The 19,746-nt window shown below is 46.9% G+C and overlaps 1 protein-coding gene and 1 non-coding gene across 5 annotated transcripts in view; one reads left to right on the forward strand and one right to left on the reverse strand.

The window, feature by feature from the left end:
- ADAMTSL3 (ADAMTS like 3) overlaps positions 1-13,528 on the forward strand; it is a 368,889-nt gene extending 355,361 nt beyond the window's left edge. For 2 of the 4 annotated variants that reach the window (XM_027571543.2, XM_027571546.2), the window contains 3 exons: positions 180-384; positions 4,895-4,995; positions 10,074-10,535. In XM_027571543.2, coding sequence (XP_027427344.2) covers positions 180-384; positions 4,895-4,995; positions 10,074-10,422 — 655 coding nt within the window. In that variant the 3' untranslated portion in view covers positions 10,423-10,535. Of the gene's footprint in view, positions 1-179; positions 385-4,894; positions 4,996-10,073; positions 10,536-11,369 lie in introns of those variants that run through there. The other 2 variants (XM_027571545.2, XM_027571547.2) reach the window with 2 other exon arrangements.
- A 5,798-nt stretch (positions 13,529-19,326) lies between these two features.
- On the reverse strand, positions 19,327-19,393 carry LOC113910780. The gene has a single exon (XR_003516266.1). It is a non-coding gene; the product is annotated as a small nucleolar RNA SNORD49 (small nucleolar RNA).
- Positions 19,394-19,746: the final 353 nt, after the last annotated feature.

Raw genomic sequence — 19,746 nt, forward strand, 5'->3', positions numbered from 1 at the left:
CTCCCCTGAACAAAAAGGAAATCTGAGAAGAGAGCCTGGAGTTTTGGCGCTGCGGTTCATTCCCCTCGAGACATGTGACGGCCCCCAGAGGGACACAATGTTAGGATCGATGTTCAAGACACTCCCTGCAGGGGCTGACATTCCAGTCCTCACTAAGCTGCTGTAGTTTTTATTCCCAGGTGGTTCACGAGCGCGTGGTCTGAGTGCTCTGTGTCTTGCGGTGAAGGGTTCCACAGTCGGCAAGTGACCTGCAAACGCGCCAAAGCCAACGGCACCGTGCAGGTGATGTCTCCAAGAGCGTGTGCTCCCAGAGAGAGGCCTCTGGGAAGAAGGCCATGTTCCGGTCATCCTTGTGGCCAGTGGGTCGTTGAGCCAGGAGGCCAGGTACAGTGGACAAATCTAGTGCTTTGACAGTAATGTAATCATACATGTTTTTGTTTTTTTTTTAATTTTGGGGGAAACATCTGATTGATCTCTGAAGTGAATGGATGTGTCTGACCTCAAGGAATTAGATTTGGAAATCACGGTGTCTCTGTCTTCCAATCTAAAGGTAAACCAAAGTTGGAGTCTTTGAATAGAGTAGCTCAGTGACAGAAGTTCCAAGATTGGCTGGTCTGGGGCAGAACGAGTAAGACCAGACTTCGAGAAAAGGGGCAGAAGAGCATTAGTAATTATGCGCACAAAAGTCTCGTAGCCCGTATCCCAAAGGCCACCTTGAACAACCTTATAAATAAAAAATATTTGGGAAAAAACAGTTTAAAGAAATGTCTAGGAACCTCATTAGTCAACTAGGGCTGCCCCATAACAAAATACCACAGACTGGGTGCCGCGGAGAGCAAAAGTTTATTTTCTCACCATTCTGGAGGCTGGAAGTCCAAGGTCAAGGTTCTGTCAGGGTTGGTTTTGTAAGACCTCACTTTCCCTCTTAAAGACAGCTGCCTTCTCACTGGGTCCTCACATGGGCTCTTCTCTGTGCAGAGAGAGAGATTGAGAGAGAGAGAGAGAGAGACTTCTGGTGTCTCTTCCTCTTCTTGTAAGGACACTATTCCTAGCAGCTTAAGGCCTCACCCTTAGGACTTCATTTCACTGTTAATACCTCCTTATAGAACCTGTCCCCAAATACAGTCACACTGGGGGTTAGGGCTACCACATACAAATTTTGAGGGGACACAGTTTGGTCCATAACATTCCGCCATCTGCCCCCCTCCCCTGAATTCATGTCCTTCCTGTGTACAAAGTACATTCATCCCATCCCAATACCCTTAGAAGTCTTGACCCACTCTGTCCTCAATTCAAATCCGAAGTCTCACCGCATGTCATCTAAATTAGGAATGGGTAAGAAGTGAGCCGTCCTGATGCAGAACTCCTCTCTCCCTGCGAACCTGTGAAGGCAGACAAGTTGCATACTTCCAAAATACAGTGATGTGACAAGCAGAGGACAGACGTTCCCTTTCCAAACCAGAGAAATCAGAAGAGGAAATGGGCGGTGGGTCCCAGTCAAGTCCAAAATCTAGCAGGACTAATTCCATTAGATCCTCACACTTGGAGAATAATCGTCTTCGGCCTGACACTCTGCCCTCCAGACCCACCAGGCCAGCGGCTTGCCCCCATGGCCCTAGACAGCAGCCTTCCCCACGTGGCTCTCTGGAGTGGCCCTGCCCCTGAGGCACTAGGCAGGGACGGCGGGGCCCACGGAAATCGAGGAAACAGCCTCCCCCTCCCCCGGGGCCTGTCCTGGGAGTGGCATCCCTGGTGAGCTCTGAATCCGGGGTCGTTCTTCCCCCTTCCTGAAGGATAAAGCGCGTTTGCAGCTGAACGGCTTTATCCCGTCCTGTAGAATCCACAGTTTCTAAAGCCTTCCTTAACTGGGTCCCTCCAGTGTCTCTCCTGGCACAGCCCTGTCTCTGTTCCTGGCTTCCGCTGGGATGGCTGGTTAACTCCATGGGGAATCTCCTTATGGAGTGATTGTCCAGCCACGCCGTTCGTGTTCCTTCCAGAACATACTTTCTCATTCTTTGAAATATGGATGGACTGAGAATTTTCCGAATCCTCCAGTTATGATTCCTTTTTGTTTAATGATTCCTGCAGTTTATCTGTCCACTCACATTCTGCTGGAAGCCCTAAGGGGAAGCCAGGTGGTACCCTGAACACTCGGCTTAGAAATGTCCCCAGTGAAATATGCAGTTTCATCACTTGCAAGTTCTGTCGCCCAAAAAAACACTAGAACACAGTTCGGCCAAGTTTTTGCCATTTTATTTTTTTTGAGATTTATTTATTTATTAGAGAGAGGAAGAGCATGAGTGGGGCAGGGGGAGCAGAGGGAGAGGGAAGCTCAAGCAGACTCCCCAGTGAGCACAGAGCCCAACTTGGGGCTCGATCTCATGACCCCGAGATCATGATCTGAGCTGAAACCAAGAGCTGGAAGCTCAACCGACTGAGCCACCCAAGTGCCCCAAGTTTTTGCCATTTGAGAATGGCGATCGCCTTTCCTACAGTTCCCAGTAAGCGTGTTCCTTACTTCCACCTGAAACCTCATCAGAGTCCTCTTAAATGTTCGCATTTCTAACAACGTGCCCTTCAAGGTAGTCTAGCTTTTCCTGGCATGTACCTCAAAACTCTTCCAACCTCTACCCATCACCCAGTTCCAGAGCCACAGTTTTAGATATTTGTTATAGTAGCACCCCTTTCTCAGGACCAAAAGCTATATATCTGCCTTAGCCAGGGTCCTCCAGGGAAACAGAACCAAATAGGGTGTGGGGTGTGTGTGTGTGTGTGTGTGTGTGTGTGTGTGTGTGTGTGTGTGTGCATGAGTTAATGAGTTAATGCAGTTATGGAGGTTGACAAGTCCCAAGAGCTGCAGGGTGAGTCAGGAAGCTGGAAGTTCCAGGACGGCTGAGTGTGTCATTCCAGCTCAGAAGCCAACAGGCTACAGACCCAGGAAGAGCCAGTGTTTCAGTTCAAGTCCAAAAGCAGGAAAAAGCCAATATCCCGGTTCAAAGACAGTCAGTCAGGAGGAATTCCCTTTTACTTGGGGAGGACTGCCCTCTTCCTTTTTGGGGGCCTATTCAGCCCATCAACTGATTGGGTGAGGCCCACCCACATTAGAGGGAACAATCTGCTTTCCCTCGGGTAGGGATTTAAATGTTAATCTCTTCCAGAAACATCCTCCCAGAAGCACTTGGAATACTGCTTGGCCAAGTATCTGGGCACACCATGGCCTAGCCAAGCTGACACATAAAATTAACCAAAACAGAACCCGTAAAGAGAAATAGAACACATTGTTGAAACACGTAAAGGAAAAAGTAGGACAAATAAAGGTACTCTCCGTGCTGTAAAGATGTCTGCTTCCCTAAATGAACTGAAACACGTAACGGAATTCCAACAAAGACTGCGGCAGAATTCTTTTTTTTGGAACTTAAGGTAATTCTGACATTCATATGGGAGAACAGATGAACACAGGAAATTTTTAGGAGAGACAACTTCTAGAGGGGTGGACAGACCTTCTTTAGCTGGTGTTATCTGAGGTAAGTAAAATAATATAGTGTTAGTGCAGGAGTAGCCCTGAGTCATGCAGTGAAATGAGAGGACAGACCCGTGTTAAGTGGGTTTAAAGTTCAATGGTATTTAACCATAACAGAAGAATGGTTTAAAAAAAAAACAGTGTTAAACTACAATAGGTTTTTAAGGAAATTAGAGAAGGTCTAAATGAATGGAAAGACATCCCATATTTATGGATCAGAACACTTAACGTTAAGCTGATCACGCTTTCCTAATCGAGCTACAGATTCAGCACAATCCCTGTAAAAATCCCAGCTGGATTCTCTGCAGAAACTGACAAGCTGGTCCTAAAGTTCATATGGAGATATAAAGGACCCAGAATGACCAAATCAATCTTGAAAAAAGAACAAGGCTGGAGGGCTCCAACTTGTTGGTTTCCAAACTTACTACAGAGCTGTAGTAACTAAGACAGCGTGGTGCTGACAGGGGGTAGACATATAGGTCGCTGGAATAGAATTTAAGGTCGAGAGAGAAATTTCTAGATCTGTGTCAGTTGGTTTCATACAAGGGTGAGAAGACCACTCATTGGAGAAAGAATAATCTCTTTGACAAATGGTGCTGGACAACTGGATATCCACCCACACAGAAAAATGGAGTTGGACCCTAGCTTAGGCCATATGCAAAAAATTAACTCATAGTGGATCAAAGACCTAAATTTAAGAGCTAAAACTATAAAGCTCTTGGAAGAAATGTAGACATAAATCGTCATGCCTCGGGTTAGGAAATGGTTTTTTAGATGTGACACCAAAAGCACAAGCTACAACAACAGATACATTGGGCAATGTAAAAATTAAAAGCTTTTGTGCTACGAAGGACGTGACCGGGAAGGTGAATGAAAATAGAACCAGTGTGATGGGAAAGGCCTTTTCAAGCATTAAACAGAGGATAAGGAAAAATTAGTATGTATTATGACTCCATGAAAATATAAGAACCCCATGTCAGAAAAAGATTTTTTTCTATAATTGAACTCACCTTAACTCCCAGGCCTCCACTTTTGCTCAGAGCAGGAAAACCCAAAGTTGGCAGTTGCTTATGGTTTTAAGCAATGTCGGTTCTGGACCGAAGCCCTGTCAGTTACAGACTGGCGCCGTTCTTTTCCCTTTTCCCCAGAGATGGTCTAAGTCTCGGGGGGGGGCCGGGGGAGGAGGAGGAGGAGGAGGAAGATGCTCAGGTACCTTCCTGGCCCTGAGGGAGGGCTGTCTGTCGTCAGAGCTGCACTCCCGTCCTCCCCGACTTGCCCTGGGGACCACCGGCACCCCCCCACAGTGCATGACCTTGGTAGCGCAGCACCCGCGAGCTCGCAGGTTGTTTATGCCGCTTTGCGCTTCTGTTCCAGTGTCCGGCTCGTTGCCTGGGTCGCACTGGGAGGATGCAGCAGCAGCATGCGGTTTGCCAGCATCGCAACAGCTCTGACCCCCGCTGCGATGACAGAAGGAGGTACTGACTCGGCCCAGAACCCTCTCTTGCCTCAGTCGGGGGCTGCCTGAAAGTGGAATGACTTCTCCCGTCCCCTGCCTTTCACAACTGACAGTTCCTATCCAGTGATTTCTTATAGTACCATCCTCGACAGTATACATTGTACTGAAATATTAATTAATATGCACTATTATAATTACAAATTATTTGGACATTTAACATATTTAGAGAGGGACACCCCAAAGACAAAAAAAGAGTAGCACTGAGGACAGATATTTTTCCCTCTATACGCAAAGCTGGTCAAGCCTAATGATATTTAAGTTTACAGATTAAATCTTCCTAATGTTTTCAGTGGATTGCTGTATTCCTCTGTCTAGAAACTGTGTGTGTGTGTGTGTGTGTGTGTGTGTGTGTGTGTGTGTGTGTGTTTTAAGATTTTATTTATTTACTTGAGAGAGAGAGAGCATAGAAGGAGAGGGAGAAGCAAACTCGCAGCGGAGCAGGGAGCCCGATGCGGGGCTCGATCCCAGGACCCTGGGATCATGACCAGAGCTGAAGGCAGACGCTCGACGACTGAGCCCCCCAGGCGCCCCTAGAAACAAGCTTTTACCTTGCAAAGGGGCTTAAACTCAAAAAGAGTTTGCTTTTCTCTTGTGTACAAGTCAGTGCCGGTGCTCGGTTTGGGGTAGAGGAGTGTTGTTCCATGAGGTCACCCCGAGACCCGGGCTCCTTCGGCCTGGCGACTCCACCGTCCCAGAGGAGCGCGCCCCAGCCAGCGGGATGCGGGGAGAGAGCCAGAAAGCACACTAATGAGGGAATGTGGAATTCTCCCACACTCTTCCTGTGTGACCCAGGCTAGCCAGCCCCCTGATCTGCAAAACGGGGTATTACCGTCCACATAACATTATGGTTGGGAGCTTTCGAGTAGTTGGCTTAGTGTGAAAGCACCTAAGCAACCTGGGTCATAGAAGATGTTCGAAACATGGCTCCCTTTCCCTCCTCCCCACCCCGAGTGTTGCCAGAGAAAACGAGATGACCCTGACAGTTGGTTCAGTTTCCATTTTGAGCCTTCCGTAGGGTTTGGCAATGTAGAGTCTTCTGTGTTTCCTATTCCCCACAACACAACTCAAGCCAGAACTATTTTCCTCAAGTGGAAAATGGAACTGCTGCCCTCCTTCTCCACAGACAGCCTAGTTTTGTCTTTTGCTGAGAGGGTAGAGACCACACACAGACGCATACGGATCACCCCAGATGTTTCACTTTGCATTCTCAGAGATAGACTTCCGCCGCAAATGCGTACGTGGACCGAGCCTTCTTTTTTTTTTTTTTTTTTAAGATTTTATTTATTTATTTGAGAGAGAGAGAATGAGAGATAGAGAGCACGAGAGGGAAGAGGGTCAGACCGAGCCTTCTTTTTTAACATACCTGATGTACTTTTCCAAAACTTGCTTTTTGTCCTTATCAATACATTATAGACTTTTTCCCCATCTTAGTACCTAAGATTCACTTTGCTCTTTTTCATTGTTGTATTTAACACGATTACCTCATTCCATTGCTGATGGACATTTAGCCTTTTCATGAACATTATATGGGTTTTCAGTCTTTAAAAATTTTGCCCATCTCCTGTGTGAAAAATTACATCCTATTGTAATTTGTACTTTTCTGATTACTTGTTTTTTTTAGAGAGAGTGAGAAAGACAGAGAGCACATGCACGTGCTCGCAAGCAGAGGGGAGGGGCGGAGACAGAGGGTGAGAGAGAATACTAAGCAGATTCCCCACTCAGCGTGGAGCCCAACACAGGGTTCAGTCTCACGGCCCTGATCTCATGACCTGAGCCCAAATCGAGAGCCAGACGCTCAACCGACTGAGCCACCCAGGTGCCCCTCTGATAACTTTTTATATCCCTTTTGGCTCCTTGTAATATTTTCTCAAACCCATCTACTTTTTTTCCATCTCTACCACGATTGCCTATCGCCAAGCCATCCCAGCCTGAGCGGTCCTTTCCAAAATCAAATCTGATTATACCACCACCACCACTTTAGAAACCTCCCTTGCTCTTTGGAAGAAGGGTGACCAAAGTCTGTAACGTGACCTAGAAAACACCGCACGGTCAACACTTCCCTCCCTTTATTTATTTATTTTTTAAAGAATTTATTTATTTATTTTTGGAGAAGAGAGATTAGAGAGAGAGGGAAACCATGGGGGAGAGGGAGAGGCAGAGGGAGAGAGAATCTCAAACAGACTCCCTGTTGAGCGAGGAGCCAGACACAGGGCTCGATCCCACAACCAACCCCAAGACCACCACCTCAGCTGAAATCAAGATTCACACACTCAACTGACTGAGCCACCCAGGTGCCCCTCTTCCCTCCCTTCACAGCCGCATCCCAAACCTCATACCCCCTCACTCTTGGCGTCCCAGCCACGGTGTCCTTCCTTCAGGACCCACACTGGACGTGCCACGTGCTTTCCAACCACTGGCAGTGAAAACAAGAAGCAGAAATATAGTGGAGAGGATAGAAGCATGGAAGGGTCTCTCAGGAGGCTCAGTAGATGGCCAAACGGGGCTTTAGAGAAAGAGATGTGGGGGCGCCTGGGTGGCTCAGTTTGTTAAGCATCTGCCTTCGGCTCAGGTCATGGTCCCAGGGCCCTGGGATCGAGCCCCACCTCGGGCTCCCTGCTCGGCGGGGAGCCTGCTTCTCCCTCCGCCTCTGCCCCTGCCCCCCGCTTGTGTTCCAGCTCTCGCTCAAATCAATAAATAAAATCTTTAAAAAAAAAAGAAAAGGAGATGAACTGAAAACATCGAAATGTTTAAAAGAAATAGAAGAAGGAAGATTCCCTGGGAGGGGCCTGGGGGGGCGTGGAAGAGTGACGGAGGGGGTGTGAATTAGCCGAGGAGCACAGCGCGCATACAGCTCGGGGCCCCGAGGCGGCGCTTCCAAGACACAGGGAGTTTGCTTCCAAAGCGGTGATTCCTCACAATTTTCTGGGATTCTCGGGCCTTGCCTGGGACTGCATGAACGGGTATCTCTGGGAGTGGAGCCTGGCCATCTGCATCTCTTTAAAGCTGCAGGGCCCTTGGGATGCCGGTCAGGCTCGGAATCTGTCCGCTGGAGTCCGTGGTTGCATCTGGCTGATGGGGAAAGGGGTGGTCTGAGGTAGAAAAGAGGAGCTCGACTGAACAGCGATGAGACATTGGGGAAGACTGGTAGAAACAGGGACTTTGTGCTTTTTGGCACCATATCCGCTTTCATGTTTTAGATGGGAGAGCATGTGAGCCAGGCATGCACATGTGTGCATAGTGCCAGTGTCCAGACTGTGTCCCCCTAGCTGCGGTGTCCCCGTCCCAGCCCTGTCCCTGGCCAGGAGGACGTGGGATGCTCTGTGCTGGACCAACCGACATTTCTTTCACTAGGTCCTCAATGACCAGCCTCTGGATCTGCAGCTGCGGCCTTGGTCTCTAGCTCCCTGTGTCCTCTCCTCTTTCATAAGCTCTGGGGCTCCTTCTGACTTCCCACTGGCCCTGCCTTCCATCAGAGCAGAAGGTAGCCGTGTTAGTTAGGGTCCTTTGGGCTGGAAACAAAGTTGACTCGGAATGACATGCATAAAAGGTGGGTGTGATTTCTTATTAAGACAGGACCACCCAACACTTGTGCACAACAATTTGGTATCCTTTTAAAATACATTTTTTGTGTATTCTGTGAATATTCCATTTTTGTTTTTCTTCAGTAGAAAGAGCTCATCTCTGCATGGGGGGGGGTGGCTGAGGAGTACTGGGTCTATGCTCGGTTGTCCCAAGCAACTACACTTTTGGCCGCTAGGATTCATACCCACTGGGGAAAACAAAAGCCCTGTAATTAATAAGCTACCCTCCTCTTCTTTGTAAAATCCTATAGTTTGGTGTGACCCTGTTGTTCAAATAAACCTTTTGATGGAGTCTCCCCCTACTGGCTACTCAGAGTACTGCTTCCAACTGTTTGTGATAACTTCTCCCTGGAGCAGGTCAGGTTATCACCGTTTTCTCCAGCTTACTGTATTTCCAGGGGTGTTCCTACACTCCTTATAGATCATGTGTGCTGGTAAGGAGCCTCTTACAGGAATACAAAAATGCCCCGAGAATCCAAAGGGAGAATGCCATCAGACCGCAGGAAGGACTGTGACCAAGAAATGAGAAGTCACGGGGGGGGGGGGGGGGGTTCCCTCTGGTCTCTGCAGTTCTCTCTGTTTTGCTTCCTTCTTTGTTATTTTCCTGAATTTTTTTTTCTCGTTCTCTGGCCCATGTGGCAGAGTATGGCCAGCACTGCTCCAGCCTTCATGTTGACAGGTCTTGTTCCGGCAACTTCCAAATTCCTGGAAGAAAGACAGTTATTGAAGCAGCTTGGTGAAGCTAGGGCTCTCAGCCGCCTGTGCGGTGGGAGACAGTCCCGGGCAGTACGGAGATATCTCCCAGGGCCCCTGCCACAGGGAACAAGGGCATTTACCCCAAAGTGGGTCCACCAAGCTGGCTCTCTCCTCCAGGCTAGATATCTTCCAAAGTCAGAGGGCGCAAAGTCAGAACTCTGTTCTGTTTGAAAGGGTGAGGAACCAGAGATAGATCCCTGTCCCCAAACAGTCTTTATTGACTCTGACTGTGAGTCATGGTGTGGCCTAACTCTGTTAGAGTGCCGTCCCTTAGCAGATGAGCTCACTCGCACACACGTTTACTCTCATACCCGAATCTACCCCGGGTGCTTCGATAAACACGACTGAATGTTTGTTAGCAAATCTGAAGTGGCTGATTGTGAGCTATTCCTCTCTTCCTTGCCTAAACTGACCTGCTTCAGCTTATCAGGACAGTGCATCCTTCGGGGTGCATGTCTTGACTCGATGTGGAAAGTGAGTGGAAACATGTGGTTTGCTTGCCTGTCCTTGTCATGACTGCGCCACCAACCACGCGCCGTGCACATCACACACCTGACGAATAGGGTCCTAATCGGGAAGACTTTAGAGTATCGAAAACAGAGTTTGCTGGAAGGCTCATGCCAGCAAGAAGTGACACCCTGCTTCTCCCGTTTTCCACTGTTTGTTTTTTCCCTTGTTTTTTCCTTTTTTTCTCTTTCAGACCCACCTTGAGGAGGAACTGCTCGTCGGGGGCTTGTGACACGTGTTGGCGCACAGGCCCCTGGAGGCCCTGCACGGCAGCCTGCGGCCGGGGCTTCCAGTCTCGGAAAGTCGACTGTGTCCGCACGAGGAGCTGCAGACCCGTGGTGGAGAGACACTGTGTGCCGAAAAAGAAACCGGCTTCCTGGCGGCACTGCCTTGGGCCTTCCTGTGACAGTACGTACCCCTCGCAGGTACCGTCACTGGCGGCAGCCCTGCCCCAGCCAGACCCCGGGGGCGCTCACCTTGCTGGTGTCATGGCTGACCGGCCATTCGGGACGCAGGTGACATCCTGGGACGTTAGGAGATGAGCAGCCTCGCTGTGGGTGGGCCTCAGCATTCTTTCGAGAAGAACAGTAGAATCAGCTGGGTGTCGGCGGCACTGACCATGACGGAGTCCCCTTCTGCCCAGAGGGAGGTCTCGTCTGCTGCGATAGGGATTCTTTTCTGTTTTTCCTGTTACTATTTTTTTAAATTTATTATTATGTCCAATTAGCCAGCATATAGTCCATCATTAGTTTTTGATGTAGTGTTCAGCGGTTCACGAGTTGCGTAAAACACCCCGGGCTCATCACCCCACATGCCCTCCTTAATAAAACTTTGACATAGGTGTTTATATTATTATTATGATATATATATATTAATTATAATCTATATGTTCATATACACATATATTTTATATGTTTATGTATATTATAATTGTTATCTTATTTTTACAAAACTTCATCATAAATATATTTTGCTAGGGAGCAGGTCCGTCGCTTTTACCAGTTTTCCAAGGGGTCCTCGCCCCAGCACTGCGAGGAGGAGTGTGGGCCCCGGAGAGCAGGGCGAGGCCACTTGGCCTGGCTGAGAAGTGAGCCCCGGGTGCTTCTGGCTCAGGGGCAGGGCCGTGCCTCTAACCCAAGCCTAGTGGGGTTGCTTGTCAATGTTTTTTTATTTGAGTCCGGCTGACGCACAACATTGCAACAGTTTCAGGTGTAAGACGTAGTGATTGAAGAGCTCTCTCGGTGATGCTGGGCTGCCCACAAGTACAGCTGCCAGCCGTCCCCACCCGGCGCTGTCCCGGTGCCCCCGACTGTATTCCCTGGGCCACAAATCCAAGCCCAGTTTCTGCAGCTCACTCTGGGATTGCAGTGTAGGCTTGTCATAAACTCAAAGGTTTTTTTTCTTTTTATTTTTTAATGTTTTTTAACTCTGTCTCTAATGAGCTGTGTGTTCGATGGATGTCTGTTTTTTTTTTTTTTCTTTTTGGCAGGACACTGCTCAGACACGGCTCACTACTGTATGTTTGTAAAGCATCTCAGTTTGTGTTCGCTAGATCTCTACAAACAGAGGTGCTGCCAGTCTTGTCAAGAAGGGTAAGCCTGTGGCCGGGGGTCGTAACGCTGCTGTGAAGACAGAGCCAAAACGTGTAGAAGCTCTCTTCCCCCACGTAGCTGGTTCAGAAACGTGTGATTTCTCTTAGAACTCTAGATCCCGCCTCCGGGGGTCGGTGCCAACTCACCGCTGGTGGGACGTCGTCCTATTGCCTTCCCCGTGGCCCATTTTCAATCCCAGCTCTTTGAGGTGGTCTATTCCGGGACCATCAGAAACACGGTAGCAGGCGTGCCCTTGCCCTTGGCACCCTCCCCATGTCCTTCTAATCAGGAAACCGCCCAGATCCCCAGTGTGTTGTCACAGGCTGCTTGTCCTGTGACAGGTAGACCCGCGGAGGGTAGGACGCCCTGAAGACACGAGGGACACGCAGCCGCCGATGACTTCCTCTTCTCTCGAGTTTTGGGGTTTCAACAGGTTTGTAAGGCAGCTACACTTTAGAAGCTCTGGCCAGTAGTTGTTAAGATGGTGTGAAGGGCGCTAGTGCATTTTTATGGGTCCTTAAGTCTGGTCTGTGGAGAAGAGGCCATCGTTCTGGACGGGGTCACTGCACTGACTGATCCGAGGACCCTGGGGGCGAGGAGGGGGGCGGTGGCATCTTGTTCTTGCTCTTACAGCACCTGGGGGCAAGGCACAAACTACATGTTGCTGCCATTTTCACAACCATGGGGATCTACCTGTGACCAGATGAGGCGTTTCGGAAATCAAAGGAGAGGGAAAGTCCACCTTTTCTACTGATTTTGAAGTGTATTCAAAGCTTTCTCTTAAGAGCTGTGAATGAAATTTTCCTAAGCCCTATTCTCTTGCACACACGCAGAAAATCGAAGCCTTGTTAGACCTAATTTACGCATAAAATAGTACTCCTGAGGATATTTTGTTTCAGGATTTTTGTTTCTTATAATCCTGAAGATTATGAGAAAGTCATCTAAATAGGAAACATGGTGGTTGAAAAGAATTGTTTACCGTGAATAATTGTTTTAATTCAGACCGATTTGTCGGTAAATCCAAAGTGAATGTGGGTTAGGCTAGAAGTTACAGGAGGGCCGGGGGTCAGAGTTAGGATTTGGTGAGTAAGTTTAGGGTTCACTTTAGTTTTAGGACCGGGTGAGGGGAGAGTGGAAGGTTATGTTAGGGTTAAGGCGAGAGTTGATGTTGGCGGTTAGCGAGAAGGCCAAGTTGGGTTGCGTTGGGTCACATTCAGACTGGGGTCAGTGCTGGTGATGGTGCCGTGTCCGGGTGGAGGGTAAATTGGGAGTGAATTGTTTCTGCTGAAGGAGTCTGGGGCTTGCGTGAAATTGTGACGTTCTGACGCTCATTCGGTTCTGGAGTCCTTCCCCTAACATCCCACTGGTTATGACTTTCAATGGCACACGACCCAAGGATGCGGCCATCCTTCCTCGGTCAGCATTCTAGCTGCCTGCGCACATGCTGCCGACAGCCCGTTGGCCACGGCAGCACCTGAAGCAGGTGGTGCTGGACCAAGTCCCTGATCACGAAGAAGCAAACAGCACGTTGGGGCTTTGGATTTGTCTGAGTCTCTCCGCCATATGTTCTGAGCACCAGCTGTCATGTTCTAACTTCAGCCTCACTGACACTGACAATGAGCACTACTGTACGCGGAGGGTTTGGTGGCCGGGACGGAGGGGGACGTGAAGGGCACACACAGCCCGTGGGGTGTTAATCATCAGTCACACTTGATTGTGGAAGGTTTTTAAATTAAAAGAAAGATCATTTGTAAACTAGTCTTTGTATATATTTATTATATGACTTAAAGGTGCAATATTTTATTTTGTACAGTATGTAATAAAGACGTGGGACATATATTTTTTTTTCTTATCAACAAAATTTCCTATTAAATTGCTTCACCTCTGTGTTTAAAGTTCAAGTCGCTATCTTTCATTTGCTATTGTACTTTCGTCTTGGTATTGTTCAAGTGACATTCCTGTGTACTGTATTTTACTACTGTTTCTATAATATAAGAGTTAATGTTTCTTTCATGACCCTTAAGTCATTCAGAAATAAATTTACTTTGATTATTTAGTGGCATCCGCATGAATGTGGGTGGCTTATTTGTGTCATTGCTGGAAGCCTGGGCCACTGTCACCTTGGCTGCCTCCTTGGGAGGCCAGGAGCAGACCTGATGGCTCGCTGGCCTGTCCTGTGATGTGTGGGAGAGGAGGTTCAGGGCAGATCACTCAGAGATTCCCTCTGACTCCCCTGTCCCGGTCGTTTACACCCTGGGGACTGTAGTTAATGTCAAGGACAGAGGGGCTGGAAGGGAGTCCCAGATGGACAGCCTGAGACAGGCGTAGAAGCAGGTCCTAGTAGGAGAGCAGGAGGTACTAGCTGGGGCCCTCAGGAGGAGTTTAGGGCCTGCCTTGAGATGTCTGCGCCTAAAGACGTTTTGGCAGCAGTTGGTGAGTAAGCCCTTCCTCTGTGTTCCAACCATGTGTATAATGCTTCAAGATTGACAGCGAGTCTTTACAGACAACTTCCATGTCATTGAACTTGAGATTCCCCTCCGTTTGTCTTGGGCCTTGGAGTTTCTAAGGTCATTTGTTGAAAAAAAATCAATCATTGTACAGTTCCTTGTGAGACTGTTAACCTCATGAGGGTGAGCCACATGGGAGATAAGCAGTCGAACGCCTCAGATGTGTCTAAAAGTGTAGTTTTACCTTCCCTCCCTGCCTCCCTCCCTTCCTTTTCTTTCTCTTTCTCTCTCTTTCTTTCCCTTCCCTCCCTCCCTCCTTCCTCTTTTCTCTTTTTTCTTCCCTTTTGTTCTCTCTCTCCTCTCTCTCTCTCTCTCTCTCTCTCTCCCCCTCTCTCAAACTAAGGCCTACGTGGGTTACAAGGAGTGGAGAACATTGCCGAGAGAGGGGAAATATGGGAGATGTCATTTCTAACTTGGAGAAATTTCCCTAGGAACTCCCCACTATTTTCTTGGCAGTCTGAAATACTTCATGATCTTCAGTAACTATGCAAGAATACTGAAAAATCCAGATTCTCCTCTCTAGGCACTAATGTAAGGCTTGGGTCCTCTCGTGTACAGTGTGATGGAGTAAATACCCAAATACTCTATTTCTTACATATCAACTAGGAAAAAGGTGAAAAAGTCATTCTAGGAAAATATAAGGAGAGATTATCCCCAGGCTTTTCTTCGTAATAACAAAGGATAGGAGAAGTTTGCAACAAGCCCTAATTCCCAAGTACAAAGAGAGGAAAGGTTTCCTCAGGGCAGGGATTCCAGCACGGCTCCTCAGTTCAGGACGGTTCCCCTTGTCAAGCTGTGGGTGGCATTCTGCAGCTCTTTACTGGACCCGGAGCTCTGCCAAGGCGTGAGCATCATCCAGTCCCTGGCATCTAACATATTGTCAGCTGTGCAGAATGGGACCTCAAAAATTATAAGTAAATTTATCGATAGATGGTGGATGGATGGCTAGATTTGAAAAGACAAACCTAATGAGCCAGGCAGAACAAGTCAAACTATTTTTTTAAGCTGCTTATACTGAGGTGACTAAGATATATGGAAGAGTTACAAAAGCACCACAGGGAATTCTGGTATACCCTTCACCTAACTTAACCTTAACATGTTACGTAGCCAAATACAGTGATTAAAACTCAGAAGTTACTACTGGCACAAGAATAGACACATAGATTAATGAAACAGAACAGAAAACCCAGAATTGGACCCTCGACTCTGTGGCCAACTCATCTTCCACAAAGTAGGAAAGAATATCCAATGGAAAAAAGAGAGTCTCTTCAATAAATGGTGTTGGGAAAACTGGACAGCCACATGCAGAAGAGTGAAACTGGACCACTTTCTTACACCAGACACAAAAATAAACTGAAAATGGATTAAAGACCTAAATAAGACACCTAAAACTATTAAAATCCTAGAAGAGAACATAGGCAGTAACTTCTTCGATGTTGGCCATAGCAACTTCTTTCTAGATCTGTCTCCTGAGGTAAGGGAAACAAAAGCAAAAATAAATTAATGGGACTTCATCAAAATAAAAAGTTTTTGCACAGCGAAGGAAATAATCAACAAAACTAAAAGGCAACCTGTGCAATAGGAGAAGATATTTGCCTATGACATATCTGATAAAGGGTTAGTATCCAAAATATATAAAGAACTTATAAAAACTCAACACCCCAAAAATGAATAGTGCAATTACAAAATGGTCAGAAGAAACGAACAGACATTTCTCCAGAGAAGACATCCAGATAGCCAACAGACACATGAAAATATGCTCAACATCACTCATCATCAGGGAGATGCAAATCAAAACTACAGTGAGATATCACACTTCACAGCGGTCAGAATGGCTAAAATCAGCAACACAAGAAACAATAAATGCTGGCGAGGGTGTAGAGAAAGGGGAACACTTTTGCACTGCTGGTGGGAATGCAACTGGTGCAGCCACCATGGAAAATAGCACAAAGGTTCCTCAGAAAGTTAAAATTAGAACTATCCTATGATCCAGCAAATGTACTACTAGGTATTTACCCAAAGAATACAGAAATACTGATTCAAAGGGGGCACATCACCCCAATGTTTATAGTACCGTTATCTACAATAGCCAAATTATGGAAACAGCCCAAGTGTCCATGGACTGATGAATGGATAAAGAAGGTGTATCATATATATATATATATATAATGGAATATTATTCAGCCATAAATAAAGAATGAAATCCTGCCACTTGCAATAACATGGATGGAGCTAGAGAGTATTATGCTAAGTGAAATGCCAATCAGAGAAAGCCAAATACCGTATGATCTCACTCATATGTGGAATTTAAGAAACAAACAAGTGAGCAAAGGACAAAAAAAGAGGGAGAGCGGGAGGCAAGCCCAGAAACAGACTCTTAACGCTAGAGAACACAGGGCTGGTGACCAGAGGGGAGGTGGGTGGGGGATGGGGGAAACAGGTGCTGGGGATGAAGGAGGGCACTTGTTCTGATGAGCACTGGGTGAGGTATGGAAGTGTTGTACACCTGAAACTAAGATTACACTGTATGTGAACTGGAATTTAAATAAAAACTTAAAAAAACAACAACAACAAGAAATCGACATTGGTACAACCCTATTAACTGCAGACTTTATTGGGATTTCACCATTTTCCCCCTATTGTCCTTTGTTCTGCCCAGGGTCCCGCAATACCATGCCTCTTGAAGGCTCCAAACTGTGATGCTTCAATTTTCTTGTCTTTCACGACCATGGCAATTTTGACCACGACACTGGCCAGGGATTTTTTGAGTGTCCCTCTCTTTGAGATGATCTGATATTTTCTCACGATTAGAGTAAGGTTAGGCATTGTTGCCCTTCTGACTGAGCAATACCAGGGGGAACATGGTGTCAGTATGTCCTCTTACTGGTGGTGTTTACCTTGATCCTTGGTTAAGGTGGCTTCTGCCAGGTTGCTTCTCTAAGTTAGTATTTTCCTCTTAGTAATTAATATATACGTATTTTGGAGGCAATACTTAGAGACTGTGCAAATATTCTGTTTCTCCTTAAAATTTTGTCCCCTAATTTTATAGCATCCTCTGGGGTGTGCCTACAATAATTATCATGATGATGTTCCAACGGTGAGTTTCTGTTTTCTTCATTCCTTGTACTTTTGCTAATTGGAATCCTGTAAGGAAGAGTTGCGTCTTCTCTCCCATTTATTTATTTATAGCAGTATGGACTCCAGGATATATATATATATACACACACACACACATATACATATATATATATATATATATATATATACTTTGTTTGAGTTAAAATCCAAACATATATATATATACACACTTTGAGTTAAAATCCAAACTGTCATTATTTTGTTGCTCAGATCATTCCAGCTTTGCCCATTGGGAGGCTTCTTAGATTGATTGCATGTATACCGACCCATGCATGCACACACACACATCTATTTATTTCTGCATCTGTGAATTCATCCTGAAACCTCACGTCAATCCACACCGTAGGGTCCTTACTATAGTCAATACCTTTTTCTTATTTGTAGCTTCTTTCTGTGACAGTGAGAAGCCTGGCTCTCCTGATCTACCATACATTTTCTCGGTTTCCCATAACCCTGTGACAGAAAAACAATTTAGCAGCTGGATTACAGCGTTTGTGTAAGATGCTTTTTATCTATAGCTTTAGAGAGTTCAGTCAGAACACTCTTTCCCAAAATTACTTGGGTCCTCCCTCTCCTCCCAGCCTCCTCTGTGTGGTTATGTGACTCACTGGTAGTACGCTTAGACTCGCCGTCACGGTCTGCATTGCTTCCCGGGTTCTCCCCGCGTCCTGGGGGATGGTGTCTGTAATGTTACGGGCAGTAAAATTGACCCTGTGGTTTCCGGTTCTAAGAGTTACGACAAGTCCAGAGAGTTGCTTACCAACACAGTTTCCTACACAACCCTTCCATCCCCCCCTAAAATTCCCTCGTCCTGTTTCTCTGTGGCCTTGTGAGATGTATGTGTACGTTTACCCTTACAAACTGTCAAGCAATTTTCCAAACTGCCTGGATGGTCAGGTTTGTGTGTGTGTGTTATCTTTTGTATGTATCAGATGACCTCACGGATATGAGGAGTTCTTAACCTCAGGAAACAAACTGAGGGTTGCTGGAGTGGTGGGGGGTGGGAGGGATGGGGTGGCTGGGTGATAGACATTGGGGAGGGTATGTGTATGGTGAGCGCTGTGAACTGTGCAAGAGTGTTGAATCACAGATCTGTACCTCTGAAACAAATAATGCAATATATGTTAAGAAAAAAAAAAAAGATAGCAGGAGGGGGAGAATGAAGGGGGGACATCGGAGGGGGAGACGAACCATGAGAGACGATGGACTCTGAGAAACAAACTGAGGGTTCTAGAGGGGAGGGGGGGGTGGGGGGATGGCTTAGCCTGGTGATGGGTATTAAAGAGGTCACGTTCTGCGTGGAGCACTGGGTGTTATGCACAAACAATGAATCATGGAACACTACATCCAAAACTAATGATATATGGGGATTAACATAACAAAAAAATTTTTTAAATAGCCATTCTGATAGGTATGTTGTGATGTCTCATTGTAGTTTTAATTTGAATTTCCCTAATGACTAATGATATTACCTTTTTGCGCGCTTATTTCCATCTCTTGTGGGTTGAATTATGTCCCCCCTTCAAAAAGTTTCTAACTCCCAGAATATGACCTTATTTGGAAATAGGGCCTTTGCAGATAATCCAGTTAGGATGGGATCCCTAGGGTAGCTTAGGGCAAGTCCCATGGCTGTGAACTCCAGCATGGCTGGCAGGCATATTAAAAGGGGAGATTTGGACACAGATGCTTGCACACAGGGCGCATCCCATGTGAAGGCAACGGCAGAAATGTATGAGCCGGGCAACAGGAGATTGCTGGCAAAACTCCAGAAGCTGGAAGAGAGGAAGAGAACAGGTTCTCCCTCCCAGCCCTCAGAAGGAGCCGACTTTGCCGACACCTTGATCTCAGACTTCCAGCCTCCAGAGCCGCGGGAGCGTACTGTGGTCTAAGCCCCCCAGCCTGGGGTACTTTGTCATTGGAGCCCTAGCAAACTAATACACCATCTATAGATACATTCTTCGGTGAAGTACCTGGATAGATTTTTACCCTGTTTTTTCCCTGTTCTTGAGTTTTAAATATTCTTTAAATATTCCAGATACACATCCTTTGAAGTCTATTTTGTAGATGAAGAAACAGGTTCAGAGAGGGGAAATAATCTGTGCAAGGTCACATAGGCTAGTTTTAGAAGATGCCGTCCCCACTGCTCTTCTACACTCAGCATCTTTTCTTCCCTCCCTCCTTCCTTCCTTCCTTCCTTCCTTCTTTTTGCCATCAGCCAGGTTCATCGTCAGTTATCACTGCTGAGGGCACTTCCTATTCGTGATTTAATCATGGACTCAGCATCTTTAAATATTTGCTGGGACTAAGCCTCTGCCAGCCCCCTGTCCTTGTGAACTGTGATAGTTCCGTAAAGGCTACAAATAGAGGAGCATCGCTGGGGATGTTGGAGGTGGTGGCGACAGGCCCGCCTCCCCCCCCCCCCCCAGAGCAGCTATCAAACCGCGTGCTGTGTTCCTGGGTAGCTTGGGGAGGGGTGACACAGGGTGAAAATCTGCACATCCCCATAAGACAGCATTGAGTGGAGAGGGAAAACAGCTGAAGCCTTAAGAGAATGAAAGATTCCTCATGTTTTGTTGGCCACGGTGACGCCTTCAGAAGCATATTATCAGCCCTCTTTTGCAACAGCCTT

The sequence above is a fragment of the Zalophus californianus genome, chromosome 6, assembly GCF_009762305.2.
Source record: "Zalophus californianus isolate mZalCal1 chromosome 6, mZalCal1.pri.v2, whole genome shotgun sequence".
NCBI lineage: Eukaryota > Metazoa > Chordata > Mammalia > Carnivora > Otariidae > Zalophus > Zalophus californianus.